Below are 27,052 nucleotides of genomic sequence, written 5' to 3'. Positions count from 1 at the left end.
AGAGTCATATCCTTCCTCTGCAACAGAGTTCTGGATTTCCAGATCATTCCGAAAAGGAAACCGCCACCCATCCTTTAATGTTCCAGCTCTCCGGGAGTTTCAAAGTGCACATTCTGCACTTTCTGGAAAGCGGGATCAACATTCCTGGCTGTGATTTCATTCCCCAGTCTTTTATACCCCTGTGGCCTCTAACCGCTAACGCACTCTAGGGTGCAGCTCAAGGGTGAGGACACAAAGGAGATGGAAGTCTCTGTCTACACTTCCTACCTTTCTTATGTGAAATGAGTTCGGCCTTGGGATAGAACTTGTGCTTTTAAAACATCCTAATAGCGTTTCCAAGGGGATTACTCGGAAAACGGTAACGAATCCCATATTTTAAGGTCAATGTGATGTTCAGATCCCAGCAGATAATAGGAGGTGCTCTCCCTCTGGTTGACCTGCGACTTCGGTTTTACTTATTGGTAAACTCTAACCTTGCGTGTAATTATTTCTGGGCAGATTTCTCTTGTTTTTAACCAATGAGAGATGTTTGTGTTGTATTGAGACGCCAGAGAGTTGCTTTAAAAAGTGAGCCCGTTTCCTGATTAGTTAGCCCGACGGATATGAGAAATGTGGCAAGTCGGCCCATCTACAGGCCCACTTCTCGGGATCTCTCACCTTGTGTTGGGCACAAGTTGAGTTTAACGGCCTCCCCGTGCTCCCCGAGCTCGTACATGAGCCAGCTGTCATAGTACTTCGTCTGGGCCGACACCACCGCCAAGTAGCCCCACTTCTTGAGGAACATTCTCGGATGGGCGAGCCCGAGGCTGCCCGGCAGCTCATCCTCGCACATCCAACGAGGCGCCCGGGCGCACTCCTGCAGCGCCAGGTTGCGGGACAGCCGCTGAGTCGTGTTGACCGTAGTCAGGCACCGGTCTACCTGCCAGAGGCGCAGTTTCCCCTGGCCCGTCCACTGCCACTGTTGCCACCGGCTGTTCAGTTTGCATGTGCCAACCAACACCTTCAGGTTTTTGCCCAGCAGGCACTGTTCCTTTCTAGCATGGAGGATCAGAAATCCGTCTGTGGGGAGAAGTACCAACACACATATACACAGACCAGTTAAAACACATAGTTACACTGTCAGAAATAAGACATCAAGGAAGATCTCTCACTCCCTTACACAGCTGCAATTCAACCTATATTTGGATGTTACATTGTTTCAAATTGTATATGAACATTGTTACAATCAGTCGCTGGACATTATTTTGTTGCAATCTGTATTTGTATTGTTACAATCTTTGCTGTAATTACTTTGCTGTAATCTGTACGTGAACATTGTTACAATCTGTCGGTGGACATTACTTTATTGCAATCTGTATTTCAACAATGCTTCATTGCAATCTGCATTTGGACATTATATTGTAACCATCTGTATGTGGACATTATTTGACAAACAATTCAGTGTCTTCACTGCACAGACGCAGGATCTTTGGCCAATTACATAAGAGAAACCTCTCCACAGCAGATCCATTACTCTAGCCTATATCGATACCATTCCGTTAAACTTCGATCCCGAATTGACAGAAAACACAAGCCCCCACTCCTATATTTAACTTGGAATTGTTTGGAAACAATGGCACATCATTCAACTTCGCAACAAGGTCAAAGACACTGGAATGCACCACACACCGACTACATGTGTACCTCAGGGTTTTTTTGGGGGGTGGGGGGTTATCCCTTCAGTCAGTTGCTTGCTTCTGTTCCATCAGCTAGAATATCGACAGAGGTCAGCTCCCACCCTCATCATCCCCTCCCCCATCTCCATCCACACAAGTGACTGTAACCTCTAACCTCTAACAACTCCTGTGCTAACAGCCATATGGTGAGAGTGAATAGATTGCACAAAAATACCACAATCGCGAAGAGGCCGAACTTGGAATAGAACTGACCAACTTTGGCATTCTCATCACAGTTAACCAAATTCGAGATGGCTTCGCATCTGATGTGACCATCAGATCTGTTGTATCTGCATACTAGTTGCAGAAGTGGCCGCATTTGAGGCGACTGGACAGAATCAATCATGATTGGAACCGGAAGACATTGGTATTATTTTAAAATTTATTTCACCAAATCTAACTATTTTGTTACCAACTAGGATTAGAACACTGCAAACCATCTCACAATGTGTTTTGAGGTACTAGCTCTGTTACAGCGTATCGTTGTGTACAATATTAAAAAAACCCATTTCCGTTCATTTTTTTAAAAAAGAAACTGCAGTTAAACCTGGACTGCTGGCAATGATTAACATGGAAAAGGAACGCAGATTCCTATACAACTATTGAGCACCGCTGAATTTAATCCACTTACCAGATAAAGCTAGTAGCGTAAACGTAAAAACCATGAAGAGAGGGCTGTCCATTTTTACAATATTCTTGTAACTAAATTACATGCTCTCACTCAGCACAGATCGCTGAAGCTAAGCGTCGAAAGGAAATGTGTCTTCAGGGAAAAAAAAAGTTTGTGACGACCACTTCCTCCTATTCAATCTCTTTTGAATCTTTCATGCCAGACTGTCATGTAGTGCGACTTCTCGGAAATCATCCTAACACTCATGGTCACATCAGATGCGAAGCCATCTCGAATTTGGTTAACTGTGATGAGAATGCCAAAGTTGGTCAGTTCTATTCCAAGTTCGGCCACTTCGCGATTGTGGTATTTTTGTGCAATCTATTCACTCTCACCATATGGCTGTTAGCACAGGAGTCAACAAGCCATTCCATCTGTACAATTGTTGGATAAACCCACGCGCCTTTTACATGTTGAAGTCAGTACACACAAATTCCACAGTTGGAACATTTCATAAACAAGTTACTGTGGAGAAGACCTGTTGGCATTAGTTGCCAATTGGATCCTCAGCTCCTTAAAATATATGGCGATTTTTCAGGCGATTTGTGCAGTGAGTTATTAAACGTGGAACCCAATGCACCACTTTCAAAATGGAAATAGAGCTGTGCCCATAAAAGCCAACAGTATTTTTTAAACAGCATTTTCATACTAGAAACAATGATTGATAGCAAACTAATTTCCAACTATGGTATATACAAAGAGTTTGTAATAAATTGATTTTGGGGAATTGACTCTAGTTTAGAGTCACACAGTTTTTAGAAGATGGAAACAGATCATTTGGCCCATCATGGCTGGTCATCAAACATCCATCTACTCTAATCCCATTGTCCAGCACCTGATTTATTGTCTTGGAGATTATGGTGTTTCAAGTGTTAACCTAAACGATTTTTAAAAGCCTTGAGGGCTCCTGCCTCAAATACCTTAATTCCTATTGCTGAGCACTGTCATATTTTAGTTCGATAAATACATTAATTGAAATTATTGATAGGAATAAGATTAAATACAAGTACATATCATTGTAATTCACTCTTGCTCCAAATATTTGGTTTCTTTTTAAAATATATGCTCAAGAACAAGATTTCAAAAATTCATTGTATTTATTGTCATCATACACAAAAATTAACAGGGCTGAACAAAAACACAAATTATCCTGTGCTGATTCCACACTGCTTTCTGTAAACAACTTATTAATGTAAACAATTTCCTGCACATGACAAAAAAGGAATTTAAAATATGTCTCATCAAATGGAACATATATGAAGTAGCTGCATATAGAATAAAGCTAAGTCAATGCTTCATATTTTCAGGCTTCCATTCTCATTATTATACATTCCATACATTTCCACATTGCACTTCTTTTCTGCCAGGAGAAACAAAATATTGACACTAATTCACAACATGAGAGAGAGAGAGGGAGATCCTGTATGTGTTAATCATAGGGATTTGCTTAATATCTAAGAAGCTTGTACATTTAGACAACCTCAATACAAATACATTGTCATAGACATAAGAATACATACAGTGACTGTTTAACATTGTGCATCCTGACTGCTAGTTAGGATTATAAATATGCATACAATTTAACACCATGTCACAAATAAAAACCTGCATCTACATTGCATACAAAACATTTAGAGAGTTTTAAAAGATTCCAGAATTGAACATTTATTTAAAATTCATGAATAAAACACTTGTGCATTTCAGCAGCAAGACAATAATGTGGTAAAGAAATAAAATTCACCACTTATGAAATAGCATTTTTCATGTGTATATATATTAATAAATCACATCAAGAGCTGTGTCCAAGAGTTCAAAATACAGAAACATTTGATAAAGGGCTGGGTGTTACACTTCTACCCAATCTCTTTATCTCTCAAAGCAAATTCAACAGGCATTGCTTTTCTCAGACCATCAGGTTTCCAAGTATTATTGAACTGAACTTAACATAAAAAAGGCTTTACTTAGACACAGATAATATTTCACATAAAGTCAGTTAGCTGCATTTTCCTATAACAGAACTTAGGAAAATTGACACAACATTCACTCAGGTATCTTTAATCAATCCAGCAACCTTTTTTTTTCCTGTTGTACTGAGAGTAGCTTCTGTGTTTACTTGTATCGCCCTTCTCCTGGAGGTGATTCCTGTTCTTGTTTCTCCAGGTAATATATATTTCATTACCTTCAAGAGATAATTCACCTTACTTCCATATAACTTAGAATTAAAGGTTTTCACGAACATATTGTATTATTTGACAGATTCACTGTCTAGTGTCTGCTGAGATTGTGCTCCCATAAAGGCTCAGAGCATGGTGTACAAATCCATACTGTTCACTTGTCTGAATCATTCCTCCTCTGTAATCAAAATAAACAAGTAAAAATACATTGAATTTCTGTCAAAATAAAAATGAATACATACAATTTTCTAAAATTACATTCAAAGATTATCAACATTTCATAGAATCACCACAGTGTGAAAAGTGGCCATTCAGCCTGGACTGACCTTTTGAAGAGTATCTCTCCTAATCCCTATAAACTCACATGAGCACCTAAACTGGATATCCCTGGACACTACAGACAATTTACCATTTCCAATCCAGTAACTTGCACACCTTTGGACTGTGGAAGGAAACTGGAGCACCCAGAGAAAACTCACACAGACACAGAGAAAACATGAAAACTCCACATAGATAGTGACCCAAGGCTGGAATTGAACCCAGGTCCCCAATGCTGTGAGGCTGTATCAGAGTGGTGCTGGAAAAGCACAGCAGGTCAGGCAGCATCTGAGGAGCAGGAAAATCGACAAAAGCCCTTCATCAGGAATTATTCCTGATGAAGGGCTTTTGCCTTAAATGTCGATTTTCCTGCTCCTCAGGTGCTGCTGTGCTATTCCAGCACCACTCTGATATAAACTCTGGTTTCCAGCATCTACCTAATGCTGTGAGGCAGCAATGCTAGCCACCCCATTTCATGCCATCATTATTAGCATCTTTGGAAGAGATGAAAGAGATGAGAACAGTAAAGAGTGACGTGAGGAGAATGGTGATAGGCAGAAAATTACAGGTCTGCATTTGAGATTAAGTTTTGTAGGGAGTGCATATCAATGGCATTCACCACTGACCTTGAAAATAATCAGCCATAAAGATCTAGCAATCTATGTGGCATGAATTTCCCCATTCCTGATTCAAACACCAATTTGAATCCTGTTTCAAAGGTATCACCAGCACTCAATAAACTGTTATTATTTTAAAAATGAGCAACTAATCAGATTGAAGTATTCTTTTAGACAGCTAACCAGGAAGTAAAAAGCACTGATTATCATTAACTTTAAATATATTGTATACATAATGAAATAAGTGGCTAGGTTTATGGGATCAAGACAGAAGCTGAAATTCCACAAACAAATTCTTAAAAATAAATGATTTTTTATCATAATGTTGATATTTTACCAATAGGAAATTAGCTTTCCATGCAGAGAAAAGTATTCTTTGGGAGTAATGTTAACTTATTACATCTTTTGAAAAAAAAAGTTTTACATCATTCATAAAAATTTAATATTTTCCTAGAGTTTTACAAGTTATTAGTATTAAAGGCCTATTTTTTCTACATGAGTGCTGTCTGTGGGGATTTCAACTGCTTCTCCTGTGAGGGATTGCAGAATCACCGATGATAACATCTGGGTTTTCTCACGTAACTGTGTCTATGTGGATTTTAGAAGACACTGCAAGTTTCACAAGAGCAACAATGGTGACCACTGAACTTGCCATTACTGCTACAAAAATTTGGACTTTGCCCTTTTCTCTAAATGACTGTGCAAATTTAATCAATAAGGAATTGCAATAACACTGAACTAAAAATTACTGCATTTTAACGGATTATCATTTGTACAATCAATTATTTTCGCCATTAGGTTTTTACTACTGTTAACATACAGATGAAGGGAAGCATGAGCACGTATCAGTTCAGGTCATGAGCTATTAAGTTTAAATTACATCACTTCTGATTAACTCCCCATGATTATTGAATTTATAGATCAATAAAAAAGGTGCTTGTTACCTGAACTTTCAGTTGGATGCTCATAACAATTTATATGGGTACTCTAAATGTATTGGTTTGTGACCACAGTGAAATCAAATAATGAGCAAACGAATCACACATATATCAGCATTGTCATCATCACAATAAAGACAGAGGAATCAGATGAACTAAAATAGCTCATTTCTCTCAAGTTTGAGTTTCAAAATAAATTAAGCTGTAAAATGTCAAATACTGCTTTAGCAAAACTCAGAATGTATGTTCACCAACTGAGAAATCAAATAAAACATACCAACATTCTCAAAAAACTGGATTAACACCCAAAGCATCTGGTCATCAAATAATATCTGTGGAAATAGTCCAGAGACATAAGAAGACAACTATTTTCATTGAAAGGACAGTGGATATTATCCTGTAGTGGAAGTAGCAGATAAAGCCAATGTTCCATCACTGGCATTTGGATGAGTATATAAATAGGAAGGGTTTGGAGGGATATGGGCTAGGTGCTGGCAGGTGGGACTATATTGGGTTGGGATATCTGGTCTGCATGGACAAGTTGGACCGAAGGGTCCGTTTCCGTGATGTACATTTCTATGACTCTATGACTTGCTCGCAGGAGCATGAATCAAAGAAGTACAAATGGACAGTTTTTTGGCTTTAGATATTTGTGAAAGGCATGGTATTACTTTAATCCTGGATTTATTTCCTGGAAGGATTGGACAGCATTCACTTCTCCCCTTCTAAGATAACATTGATTATTTCACAGTTTAATTAGGTGACTTTAAACATTTCAGCACCTACTATTAATTTTGATTCTTGTTCTGGAACACTACAGCTGTTTTAGATTTAAAATTAAGCCGTGCATGTCATGAATAGATTTTTACATGATTCAGTACTTCTCATTGAGAATTTAATCCCAGATAAATCTGGGGCCTTAGTCCCATATAAAGCATGTGAGATTTGTGAACTGAATTCTTTTACAAGACGCAATCAGAATAAAATCAGCTCGTTTATGGAACCTAAAATAATTCAGCGTGGGAAGTGCAAGAACTAAGAAACTCTGCATTCCATTATTGATTCTTAGAGACATAGGGAGGAACCATATTTACATAAGAGAGTGAGGATGGTGTGTTTTACACTCAATTTGAAATGTTCATCATTGGTAGGGGGCATGGTGGTGTCATGGGACTAGTAATTCAGAAATTTGGGTTAATGCTTTGAGACCTGAAGCTAAAATCACAACAAGGCAGCTGTTGGTATTTAAATTAAATTAACAATCTGATTCATTAATGCCCTTTAGGGAGGGAAACTGAATTCTGGAATTTGATTGATTCTTATGCCCTACCGCACTATAGGGGAGGGAAACTGAATATGATCCCGATCCAGAATTTGGTGGATTCTTATATGCCCTACTGCACTACTAGGGAGGGAAACTGAATATGATCCCGATCCAGTATTTGGTTGATTTTTATATGCCCTTGTGCACTACTTAGTTCAGGGACAATTAGGGAACAGTACTTACCAATAATATCCAAATACCTCGAAAGAGTAAAGGCGACAAGAGGTGGGAAGTTTCGTGGATTATGCCAAGTTTGTATCAAGCCAAGAAAAATGAACATTGTTTTAAATTTTATGGAGCAGATCAGGGATGAACAAACAACTCTGATAAAATATCATGATTCAGAAATTGTTTGCCAGGTAGGCTCATTTTCCATTAATGAAAAGGCTGGGGCATCTCTTCCTCTTGTATATTTGGCCTTTGATGATGTTTCAGCCTTCCATCACATTGGAGATCATGTAAACATACAACATAGGAACTCCCTACACCAACCTGCAGTGGATTTTGTCCCCTCCATATTAGTTAGAGACAAAAGAAAAACCCTGTGGATGCTGGAATCCAAGGTAGACCAGCAGGAGGCTGGAAGAACACAGCAAGCCAGGCAGCAACAGGAGATGGAGAAGTCCACATTTTGGATGGAACTTTTCTACAGCCCTGAAATGTTGACTTCTCCATCTTCTAGTACTGCTTGCTTTGCTGTGTTCTTCTAGCCTCCTACTTGTCTACCCTCTATATTAGTGGCAAAGTGTAAAATATTCAGAGTAACAACTCTCACAAGACACCGAAGCAGCTCCCAACACTTGATGGTACTACCAATACATGGGACTTGACTTATTTTCTGCTCCTTTGTTTAACACTGCATATTCATAGCTCAAGTCAACTTCAAGAGCTGAGGACTTTATATTTGCAGTGTAAATTCATAAACATAATTCTAATAGAGTGAACTAAACAGTCTGACAACAATGCTATTTGTGATGTGGGGAGAAAGTCAGACAGCAATAGAGAAAGAGAGAAAGAGAGAGAAAATATCAGGTTCCAGTAAAATCTAAGGCACTTTTCTGGCATAGGAAATAGTTGTGCAAAATTATAGCTATGCTGTGTGCATATAATTCTTGTGCTTGTTCAAAAAGATGCCCTTGGGTCACTGCTGCATTCTATCTATTCATAATCAACATCCATCATGACTCAAATGACCTGTCTTGTGCACTTTCAGATTGGCAAGATAAGTTATTTTAGCATTATTTACAGTGTCAGTGGGTCCCTGGCAATGGCTCCATTCTGTCTGAGCATATTGCACCAAACATGAATCACACTAACCCCATAGAAACCTGGAAAAACTTCTATGCAACAACTGAAGTGCCTCTTCAAATATTCAGCCAAATTAAAGTGCAGATGTTTCAGTGGATATTTCAGAGTCCCTCAGCTATTCAAGTCCGGCCTTATTGAAATCAGGATCCTGAAAACAATTACTTCAGCAATTTGAGGTTGGTGCTTGCACTGCCAGACAAGTACTCATTATTGCCATTCTTCAAAAGGATCATTCAGTCTGGTGCTTAAGTCAGAAACTACTGAGCTTCACCTTTTTGCCCCATTTTCAAAGTTCCTTCGGTAGGTTTGTCCCAGTACACCTATTGTAATATTATGCTCCAAAACGTCTATTCTTAGGAGGGTGTGGGAATCTTTCCATCGGAAACTTCATCAATTCTAGCACACTTTATAGGATTTGTCAAAATATTAATTGATTAAGCCTTCCCAATATTATAACTGCAAGGTCAAGTGAGAGGCCAGCTAAAATCAATTCAAAACCAACCATCATCTATAAGTCTCAGATTAGGAGCATGCACCATTTAGCTGGAAAAAAAATGCTGGTGCAACCATACTTCAGAAGAACAACCAGAACAAAGTCAGCTACTTCATCAATACTCTAAAACCAAATTCAATCTTCACCACCTTGGCTGTTGATAAATTGTGGTTGCAGAATGCTTTAACTCATGAAGACCATGTTGACAGCAGCTCCGAGCTCTACAAATTTCGAGAGTAATTATATTGTATACATTACTTTCTGATCTTAATCCGAAATAGTCTATTCTGTATCCTGAGAATATGTCGTCATTGTATACTCCCCTCCCGAGGGAAAACATCCTCTTTGAATTTAGTTCTGCAGATCTGAGGAAGGATCACTTGACCTGAAACATTAACTCTGATTTCTCTCCACACTTGTTGCCAGACCTGTTGAGTTTTACCAGCAATTTCTGTTCTTGTCTCTTTGAATCTAGTCCATCCAGCCCGGTTAGAATTTCATATTTCTCAATCAGATCTCCTGTCTTCCTCATAGTCTCCAAAGAATTCAGAATTCAGTCGAACCAATCTTTCTTCATAGGGCAGTCCTGCCATCTCTGGTATCAGCCTAGTGACTCTCCATGCACCTCCTGTGGCAAGAATATTCTTTCTTTAAGTTTCTTTAAGTAGGGAGACTAAAACTGTACATAGTACTGTGGATGTGGTCTCACCAAGGTCCTGTATATAACTACATCCCTACTTCTGAACTCAAACTTTTGCAATAAAGGCCATGTACCATTTACTTTACCAATTCTTGCTGCATCTGCCTGTCTACTTTCTTTGATTGGTACATAAGAACACCCAGATTCCTTTGTACATCCATACTTCCTGATAGATTACCATACACTTAATACTCTTCCTTTCTGTTTTTCACACCAATGAATATAATTTCACATTTAGCCATATTGTACTGCATTTGCCCACTCACTCAACTTGTCTCAATCACCTTGACTCTGCCTTGCCTCCTTCTCAAAACTCTCAATCCTACCTAGTCTTGTATCATCAGCAAACCTGGAAATGCTACATTTGTTCCCTCACACAGGCATATCACGAGAGACACATGTTTCCATTTCATCAATCCTGGAATCCCTACCTTACCCTATTCATCAATGAAATGTTTTGAAAAGAAGGCCAATGTAGCATTGCTAACATTACTCAAAACATGAAAATGTATTAACCCCTATAATCTTCAAGGGAAAAGGTCAGCCCAAACTACTCTCTTTTAAAATAAGCTACTTCTATCCTGATGAAAAGCTTATGCTCAAAATGTCGATTCTCCTGCTCCTCGTATGCTGCCTGATCTGCTGTGCTTTTCCAGCACCACACTTCTTGACACTTCTATCACACCATCTGTCCTGACTTCTGATTGTAAGGAGCTAATAAACTTCTTCATCTCAAAGATTGAGCCTTTTATTTAACTCAGTTGCATTTCCTCCTCTGGAAACACCTTGTTCCTCCCCATCCAATCCCATCCTGCCATCTCTATATCTCCCCAGTAGCCCTCATCACTCAATATTTGCTCATTACCAGCATGGTTAATCTGCTTCTGACATCGTTTCTCTCTTTTTCTCTTATGTCCCATATTCCCAACCACACACACAGCTCCTTTCAGAAAGATTTACCCTCGGCCATTTGCTTTTCTTAAAAAGTATTTCTTGCTTCCTTGTCCTCTGGAGGATGATTTCTAATGGAAATGGCTGAATAGCGATGTTGATTGTTTTAAAAACTTCTGTTTTGATCCATTATCCCCTGGAGTCATTCCAAATATTAAAGTTTATTTTAGAAGTATTCATAGTGCAGGAAATCTGTGAATGGTTTGGGCCCCGTAGCTAAGGAAAGATGCTGGCACTGGAGGCAGATCAGAGAAGGTTCACTTACCTGAAATCATGCAGGGATAGTCTAATGAAGAAAGGCTGAGTAGGTTGGGCCTGTACTGGTTGGAAGTTAGAAGAATGAGAGCCAACTTTATTGAAACATTCAAGATCCTTAGGGGATTGACTGGGTAGATGCCGAAAGGTTGTTCCCCTTGAAGGATAGTCTAAAACCATAGGTCATAATCTCAGAACGAGGGATCACATATTTAAAACAGAGATGAAGAAGAATTTCTTCTCTCAGAGGATAGTGAATCTGTGGAATTCTTTATTGCAGTGCGTTGTCAAGGCTGGGTCGTTAAGCATTCAAGGCACAGATACATTTTTAATCAGTAAGGGAACCAAGGGTTATGGGGAAAAGCAAGAAAGTGGAGTTGAAGATTGTCAGATTAATCATGATCTCATTGATTGGGGGAGTAGACTTGATGGGTTGAATGACCTACATCTGCTTGTACACATTATGGTCTTGCCCCAATTGACCTAGCTTTCTGACGAAGATTGATAGAAAGCGCAGACCTGTTTTCTGTACTGGACAAGAATTAATATTATTTACACTGTATTTAGTCCACAGCTGTAGGTAAACAGATATAAAGCATTGGCATGTAAGAATACTACTAAAACTCTAGAACACACAATCTTAAAAGTCACAGTTTATAGCAACTGCCAAAGAAAAGATGACTGGTTTCCTTTAGGGTTAAACTGAGTTTTTGGCTTCGGAGAACAGTTTCTGGTCTGGAAGAAAATCTGCACCTTTACAAAACAATGGTTTTTAAAACAGTTCTTCTTCATTTCACTCCACCTTTTTAAAACAAAAGTTCAAATATTTAAAAAATACATTGTTCTTGTACCATGAATATTCCCAATTTTCCATCAAATTAATGTTTTTAAAATTTTAGGTTACATCGCAGCCTCTATCTTATAATCCTGACACTCACATGTTGCACTTTGAAACTTTAAATATTTGGGCAATTATGAAATGTTGTTGCTGATGCTGTTTAGAAGAAATATACATCATAATTTAAGAAGAGTCTGAATTTGCAATTACCAAATGACTTAATATAAATTGTAGATAGCTCTTATAAATAAAACACATCAAAGGTTGTATATGTTTGGAAAAGCTACAGTCCTAGCATGCACTGCTTACTCACTCCAGTGTTCTGCCTTTTTTAATAGGGCACTGGTGTTACCAATTCAAACAGTGTGAAAGCATACTTTTTAAAAGTTTATCGGGAATATTATACACTATAAAACCAAGGGTAAAGTTGCATATATGTAGGAATGTTATAGCCAGTAACAGTGAATTAATTATTTTATGAAACACAGAGGTTGCATTATTCATCGATAATTGCTCCGTGTGGTCATCATTACTGAATCTATAAATAGTAGGTCGAAAAAAATAGCTAAGCTACATGTGAGCTACCATAAAAGATAGAAGCAACCTTGAAATCATTATGAAGCATTTATTATTCTCTTTTTTCTATGCCCCAGGGAGTGGGAGGATTGAGTGTTGCAGCAGTCCATGCTATTTATGTTGAGGAAGACAGAGCATTTCTGTTGATCTGGGTTGACCAAAATAAATAAAACCCACTCTCTCACTGTACAGCCAGCTGAACTTGAGCACAGTCTGCTCAGCACTCATCTACATTAGGTAGTCAGGACTCTGTGAATGTCATACAACTATGAATTGAACATTGAATTAAAAGACTGCCTGACTTGGACAGATACTCTGGTTGCTCAGTGGTAGGTCTTTAGGAAGATTGTCTTCAATATACTTTCAGTGGGAAAAAGCTGATAAATCACTCCCTGTCACTTTATGAACAAATTCACCTTGTTTCCATCAAGCAAACAGTTTTCAATTTCCTCACATCTTTTATTTACATGTTTTGGTGAATTCAATGACTAACTGCAGATCTTTAAGCATCATTGTTTCAGCCAGTATTTGTTGCCCACACTTAGTCCTTGAGTTGGTGATGGTGAACCATGTTCTTTAACTGCTGTAGTCCATATTGTGTACATACACCTAAAGGTAAAGTAGTCAGATTCCCAAAGGACCATAGTTATAGATAACAGGTGGCGGTTTAGCCTGAGGGTCACCACAGGCAAGGGGAGAAGTTGAGATGGAAGTCCTTCACTATCACTTCATCTCATACAAGAATTGAATCTACTCTGTTGGCATCACAAACTAGCCCAGTTTGCTTTTCGAGAAGGCATTCCAAAATTTAGTCTCAGAAGAGGTGAAGGAAAGGCAATATGGTCTTGGTCAGAATGATGTGGGACTTGGAGGGAAACTTATAGATGGTGGTATTCCCATATATCTGTTCCTTTGCCCTTCTGGACAGTGGAGGCTGCAGGTTTAGAAGATGGTGTTGAAGGTGTTTCTTGTGCATCTTGTAGATGGTACACATTGCTGCCACTGTGCATCAGTGGAGGAAGACGTGAACGTCTAAGTTTGTAGATGTGGTGCCAGTCAAAAAGGTATATTTTGTCCTGGATAGACTGAAGATTCTTGAGTTTTGTTGGATTTGCACACATCCTGGAAAGTGGAAAGTATTCTTCACTATCCTGACTTGTGCCTTGCAAATGGTGGACAGGGCTTAGGGAATAAAGAGTTGAGTTGTTGGTAGCAAACTTCTTATTCTCTGACCTGATCTTGCAGCCATGGTAGTTATATGGCTGATCCAGTTTAATTTCTGGAAAATGGTTGTCCACAGAATACTGATGACAGGGTATTAAGTGATGGTAATGCCTCTGAAGGTCAAAAGGAAATGATTAAGTTTCTCTCACGTTGGAGATGGTCATTGACTGGCAATTGCATGGGATGAATGTTACTTGTTATTTATGAGCTAAATTATGGGTGTTCTCCATGTTTTGGTACATGCAGGCATGGAGAACTTCGGTGTCTGAGGGGGTCACAAACTGAACTGAACTTTTTTCTTCACTCACAAGATATTGGCATTGCTGGCTGGGCCAACACTTATTTGAAAAGGTAGTGGTGAGCTGTCTTCTTGAACCTTTGTGAATTGCAAAATTATCAGTGAGCATCACCACTTCCTATTTTTTGATGGAGAGAAGACCTTTGATGAAGCAGCTGATGATTATTGGACCTCGGACACTGCCCTGAGGAATTTCTGCAGAGATGTCCTGGGACTAAAATGATTAACAATAACTATGTTCCTATGTCATATGACTCCAATCAGTGGAGTGTTTATCCCGATTTCACTTTTGCTCAGGGACTTGATGCCATATTCAGTCATGTGCTTTCTTGATGAAGGCCATCTCTCTCCACTCATCTTTGGAGTTCAGCGCTTTGGTCCATATTTGGATTCATGTTATAATGAAATCAGGAGCTAAGTGCCTGTGGTGGAACCCAAACTGAGTAGCGGTGAGCAGGTTACAGCTTGTAATTGCCACCTGTTAGCAGTGTCAAAACAATATCCATCATTTTATTGATGATCAAGCAATAATTGGCTAGATTAGAGTTGTCCTGCTTTTTGTGGACAGTATATAACTGGGCAATTTTCCACATTGCTGAGTAGAAGTCAATGCTGTAGTTGTTAGGAACAGTTTGGCTAGGGTGCAGATAATTCTAGAGATCAAATACTTTGTAATATTGCTGGAATGTCATTAGAACCCATAGCCTATCCAGAATCTTCAGCCATACCTTGATATCACATGGAGCAAATTTAGTTGATTAGAGCCTGGCATCCACATTGCTGCGAGTTGCATGAGGAGGTTGAGATGAATCATTCACTTGGCATGTCTGGCTGAAGATGATTGTAAGTAATTCAGCCTTGTCTTTTCTAGTAGTACGCTAGGTTCCTCCATCACTGAGGAAATGAATACTTGGAGAGTCTCTTCCTCCAATTAGTTGTTTAAGTGTCCACCACCAATCATGAGTGGATGAGATGGACTGAAAAGGTATGGTTTTACCTGTCGTACCCTGATCACACTGAAAGATTATTTTGATAGACAGCAAGCTGTCATGCATTGATTTTTAAAAATTCATTGACAATGCATGGAGAGGATAGCATCAATTTTTAGGGATGCCAAAGTTTTGGTTATTTGCTTTGTGATATTTTTGAAACATTCAGGTTTGTTTTGCATATTTGTTTCTGCTAACTCAGAAAATAAAGATTAAAATAAGAAAATCATGCTCTTGATTTTCAAGATATCAGTCACTCACGTGAAATATATGGTCAGTGGAGCAATTTATTTTAAATTCAGTTTGTATGAGAAAGTGAGGACTGCAGATGCTTGAGATCAGAGTCCAGAGTGTGATGCTGGAAAAGTACAGCAGGTCAGGCAGCATCCGAGGAGCAGGAGAATCAACGTTTCGGGCATACGCCCTTTATCAGGAATGAGGCTTGTGGGTCAGGGCTCAGAGATAAATGGGAGGGGGTTGGAAATGAGGGGAGGTAGCTGGGAAAGTGATAGGTGGATGAAGGTGAGGGAGAAGGTGATAAGTCAGACGGGGCAGTGATGGATGGGGCTGGAGTGCGGTGCTGAGTTGGAGGCTTGGGACTGGGTTAATGTGAGGAAGCTGTTGAAATCCACATTTATCCCGCGTGGTTGCAGGGTCCCAAGGCAGAATATGAGGCGTTCCTCCTCTAGGCATTGGTGGGGTAACAGTTTGGCGATGGAAGAGGCCCAGGACCTGCATGTTCTTGACAGAGTGGGAGGGGGAGTTGAAGTGTCCAGCCATGGGGCGGTGGGGTTGGTGGGTGCAGATGTCCCAGAGATGTTCTCTGAAATGATCTGCAAGAAGGAGTCTTGTCTCCCAAATGTAGAGGAGACCACACCGGATGCAACCGATGCAATAGATGACACTTGGAGAGGTGCCAGTGATTTTCTGATGGATATCTGACCACACGGGATAAATGTAAATTTCAACAGCTTCCTCATTTCCCCTTTCCCCACATTATCCCAGTTCCAAGATTACAACTCGGCACCGCCTTCCAGACACCGCCCATCACTGCCCCTTATGATCTATCACCTTCTCCCTCACCTTCATCCACCCATTGCTTTCCCAGCCAACTCCCCCCATCCCCACCCTTCATTCCATTTATCTCTCCAGTCCCGACCCACAAGTCTCATTCCTGATGAAGGGCTTATGCCCGAAATGTCAATTCTCCTGCTCCTCGGATGATGCCTAACCTGCTGTGCTTTTCCAGCATCACACTCTCGACTAAGTTCAGTTTGTGTCCAGATCAGGTTCAGTCACAAGAAAATATTTTAATTCACTTGCACTGGGCAAAGTTTTTGACAGGATTCATTAATGGGTGATTATATTACAGTTGAAACTTTACAGAATATTTAGGATCTGAACTATTTATATCAACACGCCAACTTCAATGTTAGCTATTTTTAATGCAAAATTGCATTTTTTACTGAAATATTCCTTTATTATTCAGGGCTGTTCTGAATGGCAATGATGTCTTATCGTAGATCACAAGACCACACAAAGTGTAGCATTTTTCCTGTCACTAATATTAACAGACTGCACTACATCCTGTCTAATCATTAGGTAGCAGCTTCAGTTCCACAGATGTGACTCAAGGAAAGAAAATTTCGCTGCTTGAACATTCCTACAATTACAGACTGGACCAGCTGAGATTCATTTTACTGCCCTCATTTAATTCAGTTTGCAACAATCATTGTAACAGTACACATCTGTGGTCCTTACAAAGTCATAGTTTCAAGTACAGAAACTCCACATTGAATAACTAGATATTCTATACTTTAACAAAATGATGCAATCAACTTGAAATCAGAGCTGGCTTTACAAAACCAGTCCATTTTTCTTTTTCATCCCACACGTCATTCCCAAGAGGATGGGTGGGAGATCTACCAAAACTTTATTTATGATGATCATGAGTTAGGGAAATGGAGGAGACATGTAGACACCGATGACCTCCAATCTTCCCTTCTTTCTCAATGTGACACATTTAGTTTTGACTTGGAATCTCCCTAATAGTTTGACTGCAATTGTGACATCACCACAGTGTAAACATCCAGCCCACTTCACCTAAACCCAGTCCCTTTCCATTTACAAATTTTAATGACTTTGTGAAAAGGGCACCTTGATCTCATTTGCATTTTATGGTTGCAAAATTGACAAGAATTGAATTTAATTCTGTAATTTAATTACACTAAACCAAGAAAATTAAATAACTAACATCTGCTACAAAAGCCGTTGATTAGTACAGAACTATATTTCTGGATTAAGTGAGATTCCAAAACCACAACCACGCATTTAGATTTTGACAGATTTTGATGAATAGCTGCCTGATTTATTTGATAAATAACGATAGGCTCCAGAATGTTGATTAAGTAAGGTTAAATTGTACCTGATCAATTAGTTATGATCAACCATGAAGACAGCTAGCTATTAAAACCCACAGAACTATTCCATTGGAAACTTCTCTAACTCAGTGAAACTGCTCAATAAACCTTTTACGAATTCTAGTCAAACTGGAAGCAAATTGCTGTGACATGCTTCATTCACATTATAAAACATAGAAAACCATTGTGCTATTTTCCAGTTAGAGACAATGGTAGAACCATAGGTTGCAACAGTATTCTTGTCGAAAGTTGTATAATGGCTATTACCATAGACTGAGAGATATTAAGCAAAACCCAGTTTGTTCAGCAGATTGAAAATTAAAAGTTTCCTTTCAGTCTAAATGTTCATTACAAACTGGTGAAAACAGACACCAAATCCCAATTTTTAAAATAAAACAAAGAGCTGTGAATGCTGGAAATATGAAACAAAAATAGAAATTGTTTGAGAATCTCAGCAGTTTCTGTGGAGAGAAAACAGAGTTAATGTTTCGAGTCCAGTTGGACCCGTTGAACTTCTCCAGCAGTTTCAGTTTCTGTCCCTAATTTTGAACTTGGCTCTGGGTGAGGGATGGAAATTAGGGATGCCACAAACTGTCCCCTCAGCAATATGTCATTTGTAGGATTATAATGCCTGTGCTCTGATAGAACAGGCGTGGTCAGTTTCCTGAGTGAAGTTGCCAGGAAGCAGCTGCTGGGCTGTGGGAAAGGACTCAGCTTCAGGTAAGTTGTAGTTTTGGTAGGATTATGTGATCAGTTGTTTGAAGGGCAGCTGGGGAGGTTTGATCTATATATGTGGGAGCCTAAAGGAGTATTGCTGCCACACTTTTACATTTAATATCAGGCATTGAAAGTTTTCTTAATGATTTCCATCTCCTTTTCAACAGCTGATATTATCACTTGCCCTTAAAACCCTCGTGTTCATGTTTGGATTATGATTGTGATGATGTCTCCAGATTCGAACACTTGAACTGAGTGTTAGTATGCAGGTCAGGCGAATAGTCCGATAATAATGTTGTTGACAGCATTTTCTAACACTTTATTGAAGAAATTACAAGCACACATCCTTGTGAATTACGTATGTTCAACACATTGCTGTAAAGACTCCATTCCAATTCTCTCAAAGAGTCATTGAATCTTTATAGCATGGAACATGGCCCTTTGGCCCATCATGTCCACATTGGTCATCAAACACCTATCTATTCTGATTCTATATGCCAGCACTTGGACTGTAGTCCTTCATGCTATAGCATTCCAAATGCTTACTTAAATACTTCTTAAATGGCTTGAGGGTTCCTACCCCTACCAATCTTTTAGTCAGAGAGTTGAAGACATCCACCACTTTCTGCCTGAGTTTTTTTCCCTCAAAACTCCTCTAAAGCTTCTGCTACTTGCCTTAAAACTGTGCTCCCTGGTTATTGACCTCTCTACCAAGAAGAAATGTACTAAGAACAAAAATGACCTGAAGGCCACCCCTGCTTTAAGAAGGTGCCAAAGAAAAATCACACAGCTCGCCTCAATCATGCAGTGTGCCCAGTAGTTCTGACTTCCATAATTATGAAGTGCTTTGAGAGGTTAGTTGTGGCTCACATCAACTCCAGCCTCCAAAATTACTTTGATCCTTTGCAATTCACCTACTAGTGCAACAGGTCCATGGCAGATACTATCTCTCTGGCTCTACATTCATCCCTGGAACATCTAGATAACAAGGACACCTGCGTCAGGTTCCTATATATTGACTACAACTCTGCTTTCAGGACCATAATTCCAAACAAACTCATCTCCAAACTCTGGGACCTAGGTCTCTGCTGCCCTGTATGTAACTGGATTCTTGACTTCCTTACCAACAGACCCCAGTCAGTAAGAATAGGCGGCCACACCTCCTCCGCCATAATCCTCAACACCAGTGTCCCTTATGTACGCGTGACTTTATGGCCAAATTCCCCCCGGGCTCCATTTACAAGTTTGCTGGTGGCTCCACCATTGTAGGTCAGATCTCAAACAACAAGAAGACAGAATACAGGCAGAATACAGAGTTTTACTACTGAGTGGCATGCTGTAAAAGACAAAGATCTCTCCATCAACATCAGCAAAATGGAGGAGCTGGTCATGGACTTTAGGAAGTGGAGTGGACAGCAGCAATGGAGCTGAGGTGGAAATTCCTGGGAGTAATTGACCACCAACAATCTGTCCTGGTCCACTCACATCGATGCAACATCAAGAAAGCACAATAACGTCTCTACCTCCTCAGGAGACTAAGGAAATTTGGCCTGTCCACAAGGACTTTTACCAACTTTTATCGACGCACCTGAGAAAACATCCAATCTGGATGCATCACAGTGTGATATGGCAACTGCTCTTCTCGAGATGGCAAAAAAACCACAGAGAATCATGAATGCAGCCCAGTCCATCACGCAAACCAGCCTTCCATCCATTGACTCCATATATACTTCCTGCTGCCTCGGGAAAGCAACTAACACAATCAAAGACCCCTCCTACCCTGGTTGTATGCTCTTCCACCCTCTTCTGTTGGGCAGAAGATATTAAAGTTTGAATACACATACAAACAGATTCAAGGACAGCATCATCTCTGCTGTCATCAGACTTTTGAATAAATCACTCAAATGCTAATTCTGACCTCTCTTTGTTATTCTTGTTATCTAGATGTTCTCTTTGCACCTTCTCTGTTGCTGTAACACTGTATGCAATCTTTTCTGCCACCCTGATGTGCTTTGTACTATTCCTACATAGTACACAAATCAACACATTTCACTGTCCTTTGTTACGTGAGACAACAATAAATCAAACTCATAAATCAGACCATCACTTACCCAGCTTCATTCCCCAAAATAAGGTCCAGCACTGCCTGCTCTCTTTAAGACTTTCTACAAGCTGTCTTAAAACTTTATCCTGGGCACATTTATGAGTTCTGTCCCTCCAAATCTTTCACACTGTCTATTCCAGTTAATACTGGGGAAGTTGAGATCTCCTAATATTATTTCCCAATTCTTCTCATACACCTCTGAGATTTGCCGCCATATCTAATTTCTATCTCTCCTTGACTGTATGGGAATCTACTGTACACCCCCAACAAGATGATTGCCCCTGTTTAGAGGCATAGAGATGTACAGCACGGAAACAGACCCTTCGGTCCAATTGCTCCATGCAGACCAGATATCCTAACCTAATCTAGTCCCATTTGCCAGCACTTGGCCCATATCCCTCTAAACACTTCCTGTTCATATACCTATCTGGATACCTTTTAAATATTGCAATTGTACCAGCATCCACCACTTCCTCTGGCAGCACATTCCATACATGCACTGCTCTCTGCGTGAAAAAGTTGCCCCTTAGGTCCCTTTTATTTCTTTTCCCTCTCACCCTAAATCTATGCCGTCTAGTTCTGGACTCCCCCACCCAGGGAAAAGACTTTGTCTATTTATCCTATCCACGCCCCTCATGATTTTATAAATCTCTATGAGGTCACCCCTCAGCCATCGACCCTCTGGGGAAAACAGACCTAGCCTATTCAGCCTCTCCCTATAGCCCAGGTCCTCCAATCCTGGCAACATGCTTGTAAATCTTTTCTGAACCCTTTCAAGTTTCACAACATCCTTCCAAAAGGAAGGAGACCAGAATTGCACACAATAGTCCAAAAGTGGCATAACCGATGACCTCTCAACTCCTATTCACAATGCTCTGACCAATAAAGAAAGCATACCAAGCGCCTTCTTCACTATTCTTTCTACTTGCAATTCTACTTTCAAGGAGCTCCGAACCTCCACTCCAAGATGTCTTTGTGCAGCAACACTCCCTAGGACCTTACCATTAACTGTATAAAACCTGCTAAGATTTGCTTTCCCAAAATGCAGCACCACACATTTGTCTAAATTAAACTCCATCTGTCACTCCTCAGCCCATTGGCCCATCTGACCAAGATCCCGTTGTAATCTGAAGTAACCTTCTTCGCTGTCCACTATACCTCCAATTAGTGTCATTTGCAAACTTACTAACTATACCTCCTATGTTCATATCCAAATCATTTATATAAATGATGAAAAGCAGTAGACCCAGCATCGATCCCTGTGGCACTCCACTGGTCATAGGCTCTAACAGCAACGGTTGATCAGGGGAAGAAGTGGTTCCTTTACGGCAACTGTAAGGCGTTCTCTTCTGAGACCAGAAGGAGCAAGAGTGCTTCTCAATGTCTTGCAAGGAAAGTTTGGCTCACATAGTTCTGAATTAGGAAACCCCGCATACTGATCCCTCATGACTTCCCGCCTACAGGATTCTATCAATTCCTAACCTCCTTCATATGTTGCCCAAGTGATGCCAGGACATCTCTGGGTCTTCTGATCTTCAAATGGTGGCAGCTGCTCTGTTTCATCTTTCCATACCCATTTTTATGGCAGGTAGCTAGCTGGCAGGACTTTGATGAAGTCTGGTTATTAACTTGACCATTCTTCTGGTTGCTCCCTCCTGGATGTACCCCAGTTGGCAGCCCACTCCCTTGCTTAGCTGGATTCTTGGGCTGGGTTTTCATCTGGGTTTCATGATCTCACAACTTGGATCAAATGTGGCCCCTCCTGGCTGGCCACAAGACCAATAGCACAATCTTCAGGAAGGTGAAGGCTGGCAGTCCCATCAGGTGAGGGGATATGCTGAGGAATGTTGTAGAAAATGAGAGCAGCACAAAATGAAGGTGTCTTCATTCAAACAATGGCATTTCACTGAGAACTCCAATAGCCATGAGGATATTGTGTTAGACGGTAACCCTTTCAACCCTGTCATCTCGCAATTGGGAAGAGATTTCTTGTTCTGTTGTTGAAGATCAGAAGACCCAGAGATGTCTCAGCCTTAGTTGGGCAACATATGGAGGAAGGTAAGGTGTTGATAGAATCTAGCCCGTCACATACCATAGGTGCCTACCCCAGTGTCAGGGAAATATTGGTGTTTGCTTAAAGCGGCATCTAAGTGAGATCTTAATTGAATCAATTAGCTGTCAGCCTTTGTGGAGGGGGAACCCAAACAAGTTCCTGAGGAAAGGCCTAGAGGTGAGAATGTGTCAGAAAGACGATCCGACCAAGGTCCCCATTTTCTAATTCATCCCCCAACCCCAAGCTTCCATCCCCATTCCCCATGGGTCAGTAACATTCTGCCCCATGCTTAATTAGCTTCCAGTCTGACTGCTGCAATTCTCAAACAAACAACCACAATTAGTTAGTTAACCATTGCAGTGAAAGAAAGTCGCCCTACAATGTACGTTTGATTATTTTCAGATTTGTTAAAGAAAGTAATTTTATCTAACATTTAAATTTGGTTTACTGAAGAATAACGCGTTGATAAATCATTTCACACACATTACAGACAAGCTGAGTGACAATTTTAATAATCAAAATTGAGACAATATTTAATGCAATGCACTGAATGTGGAAGTCATTCAATGTAAGATCACGATTGAGGATTGGAGAACTACAGGCACAAGAGACTCATTCATACAATTAGTGCAATAACTTATGTTGTCAGCATTTCATGCATTCTAAACATTAGCAGAATTCAAGCAAATATTATCAATGCCAGAGTTTGACCTTAGAATTGACTGTCATGAACAGGAATACACTTCCCTTTTAATTCATTTCCAGCATTTGCTTTTACAAAGATTCACATTTTCACTAACAATGTGTTGGAGGGAGAGAATTTCAGGTGACTCTGAGACAAACTAAATATATTTTTCATTTTTAATGAGTTTACTATAAGCCTTGTGGTGGACTTGATGGAGAAGGAAATCGATCAGAACTCCTGTTCATGTACATGTTATAATAAACTAAATTGATGGTTGAGTGAGATTGGTGATGGGAGGGGGTTTGAACGGGTTATGTGCCCATGGCTCTGGATAGATATTGGAGACTGACAGCGTACACAAGTGGAAACAGATGAGTGATGCTGGTAGAAAGTCCAATCTTGATCGTCCTTGCAGCTTTCTTGTCAGACATCAACATTGCACACCACCATGTATGTACAAGTAGCTATTCCACAATAATATAAAGGTGCCTCTGTTTTCCACCTATACACCAGAAAGGGACTCTCCAATCTTGCTACAATTGGACAGGAATCTCAACCTGTCCACCACTGGTAAAATCTATGCTACTATATCTCTGAACTAGTTTTTGCAATATCTTGAATAAAATCTGTCAGAGAGTCACTGCTGTTTCAGAAAAGGCCAAGGAACCATCAATACAGTGCTTGCAGTTAGACAGCTCTTTGTGCTATGAAATGCTATTAGCTGAATGTAGACCTTTGCACCATACTTGTTCATCTGGTCAAGGCCTTTGGCACAAACAACTCACAGAGGTTCAGAAGAGAATGGAGAAATTCAGCAGTCCTGAGAAATGCATCAGGATGGTTCCACAGTTCTGTGACATCATGCTCATGAATGCCCTGGATGCTGGTGTATCTTTTGAGCCAGTCCAATCAGTAATAGAGTTAACCAGCACTATTTCTCTGCCAGGCTGACAATGCCTTCCATGATGGTGGTCCTTACAGAGATCAGCTATCACATGGACAGGATACTGCACATCTGCGACAACTCCAGTCTAAGATCAATGTCTCCAAAGACATACTTTGCCATTTCCTGTTTGCCTATGGTTATGCCCTAACCACCAGTTTAGAGTTAGACATACCTTGTTCTCCAATGAATCAGATACCTTTAGCCTTGTGATCAGTGTAAAGAAAATTGAAGTAATCATCAGCTTGCTCCCGGAAGCCCTATCTCAAACCCAAAGTTTCAGTCCCAGACCAGAAGCTATCTGCAGTGGATAAGTTCATTATCTCTGTAGCATACTCTCTGTTTCCAGCTGCATATTTTAATAATGAGTCCCATTCAAGAAGGGTCAAGGCAAATGTAGTCTTCAGCTGACTTCAAACATCAGTCTGGAGATGAACAGGATTAAATCTACCTATCAAATTGGAAGTATAAAGAGCAATAGTCCTGACCAATCTACTTTGCACATGAGTATGGGACTGTCCACCATTATCAAGGCAAGAAGCTCAATCATCTTCACCTGAGCTGATTTTAATTATGAAGATTGGGTGTAGAAAGAAAATGCCAGACACTGAGATAGTACACTTAATCCGCATTAATGCATGTTTCTAGCACGTGACTGGTTTATTACACTTCGTAGTTCCATTAACATCGACAATGAGTGTGCATCTGTGTATTACAAAGACTTGAGTTTGACCTAATTTTTTACCATACATTCCTAGTTGCTGCATGGTTCATGAACTGTACATAATGGCTTGTACATATTGTTCACTTACACGGCAATCGTGATAGTGCAACAAGTAAATTGATTGATTGGGTACTTGTGTTAAGTGTTGTCAAGTGTTTTGTATTGTGATAATAAGACAACATATAAATTCAGAGATTTTTCTTTCTTTTAACCATGACATTAATGGTTTATTTCTTAATTATTGTTAGTTAGCTTTCCAATGAAGCAGGGTATTATGATATATTTTGGGAAGATTTGTTCATGTAGCTCTCAACAGCAACATAGAGTTAATTCTGATTTGTGGGGGGTGAGGCTGCCAAAACAGGTAAGCAAGACAAAGAGCAGGGGTGAGTGGACAAGAAGTCATTTGGCTATTGTCAAGTTTGGCCCCTGCTGAAAATGCATTTTGTAATTCCTGGAAAAGCAGTTACATGAGAAGCATAAAGCGGCTCGAGTTAATATCAGTTCTTTCAAATCAAACATATGGAGCATGTCATTTTTACACTTTAACTCAATGGTCAAATTATTTGTTGTACCAAGAACGTACAGCTGTTTTTTATTGCCAGAACAAAAAAGGAGTAGATCCTCATTTCACACAATTCCCTTTTTTAGTCTTCGTTTTTTTCATTTTTGCTGCCAGTGCTTTCCCCTCCTCGCAGGAAGGTGCTGACTCATACTGGGATATGCTTCACTGATGCTTGTTCATTGCTCAATTGAACATTTTTCATCCATGAAGCTGCATAATGAGTGTTGTCAAACATCCAATTTTTGGGAGCAACAGAGCCAAGCCTAATCCTGTGCTTAACTGATATCCACCCAATTGCTTTTCAGTTGGGAAGAGTACGATGGAGGGGGTTAAAATGGTGTTCTGTTATTTAAATCCTGATTCGGGGCCATCTCTGAGCTCCAGTGAACAAAATTATGGAGAACCTAACTTTCCATGAAAACGAACAGCAACAGTTTACACACAAATACATATATACTATACATTTACATGTATATATGTGCCTTAATGTAGTAAAACATGTAAACATGTCGCAGTGCTTCACATGAGTGGTGAACTTGATACCACAAAGGATCACAGAAACACAGGATTATCATGATACAGAAAGAAGCCATTCAGCCCATCTTGTCTGCACCAGCTGCCGGAGCATTCTGGCTCCGTGCCAATTTCCTCTCCTTTTCTCTTAGTCCTGCACATAGTCTTTATTTAGATAATCATCGAATGCCCTCATAGATGCCTCAATTGTACCCACCTCCACCAAATTTCCACTCTGCGCATTCCACACCCTAACTGTTTTGCAATTGCTTCTTTTGCAAAGCATATTAAACTTGTGTCCTCTGGTTCTCAACCCGCCTACGAGCAGGAACAGTCTGTCCATATCTACTCTGTCCAGACCTCTCAAAATTTTGATAACTTCCTTCACATCTCCTCTAAGCCTTCTCCTTTCCAAGGAAAACACTCCCAACCTCTGCAATCTATCTTCATAATTGAAGTTTCTCAACCCCGGAACCATTTCCTTAAACTGCTTCTGGACTCTCTCCAAAATGTTCATATTCTTCCTAAACCCTGGCAACTAGAAATGTACACAGTACTCCTGCTGAGGTCTAACTACTGTTCTATCTACATTCAGGCTCACACCCCTGCTCTTGTACTTTACGCTCCGTTAGTGAAGCGACCTCAGTACATGTCCTGCCACACTTAATAACTTATCAATGTTTACAGCCAAGTTATTCTGTTCCTGCACATCCTTTCAAATAGTAGTCTTTATGTCCAGGAATCCCGCACTGCCCGGTTCTACCTCCTTCCAAAGATCTATAAGCCTGACCACCCTGGCCGACCCATTGTCTCAGCATGCTCCTGCCCCACTGAACTCATCTTTACCTCGACACTGTCCTATCCTCCCTAGTTCAGAAACTCCCCACATACGTTCGTGACACCACCCACGCCCTCCACCTCCTCCAAGACTTCCGTTTCC

The 27,052-nt window shown here is 40.1% G+C and overlaps 2 protein-coding genes across 5 annotated transcripts in view; both read right to left on the bottom strand.

Moving 5' to 3' along the window:
• ptprb (protein tyrosine phosphatase receptor type b) overlaps nucleotides 1-2,516 on the bottom strand; it is a 112,335-nt gene extending 109,819 nt beyond the window's left edge. The window contains exons 1-2 of the mRNA XM_043709746.1: nucleotides 2,347-2,516; nucleotides 658-1,059 (exon numbers count right to left, since the gene is read on the bottom strand). Of these exons, the coding sequence (XP_043565681.1) occupies nucleotides 658-1,059; nucleotides 2,347-2,398 (454 nt within the window). The 5' untranslated portion in view covers nucleotides 2,399-2,516. The remainder of the gene's footprint in view (nucleotides 1-657; nucleotides 1,060-2,346) is intronic.
• A 947-nt stretch (nucleotides 2,517-3,463) lies between these two features.
• Nucleotides 3,464-27,052, bottom strand: part of LOC122559762 (receptor-type tyrosine-protein phosphatase R-like) — a 211,488-nt gene continuing 187,899 nt past the window's right edge. For all 4 annotated transcript variants that reach the window (XM_043709748.1, XM_043709749.1, XM_043709750.1 and 1 more), the window contains one exon: nucleotides 3,464-4,737. In XM_043709748.1, coding sequence (XP_043565683.1) covers nucleotides 4,644-4,737 — 94 coding nt within the window. In that variant the 3' untranslated portion in view covers nucleotides 3,464-4,643. The remainder of the gene's footprint in view (nucleotides 4,738-27,052) is intronic.

The sequence above is a fragment of the Chiloscyllium plagiosum genome, chromosome 19 (genome assembly GCF_004010195.1).
Source record: "Chiloscyllium plagiosum isolate BGI_BamShark_2017 chromosome 19, ASM401019v2, whole genome shotgun sequence".
NCBI classification, from domain to species: Eukaryota; Metazoa; Chordata; class Chondrichthyes; order Orectolobiformes; family Hemiscylliidae; genus Chiloscyllium; species Chiloscyllium plagiosum.
Note: the sequence above shows the minus strand (reverse complement) of the source record. Positions and strands in the feature narration are given on the sequence as shown.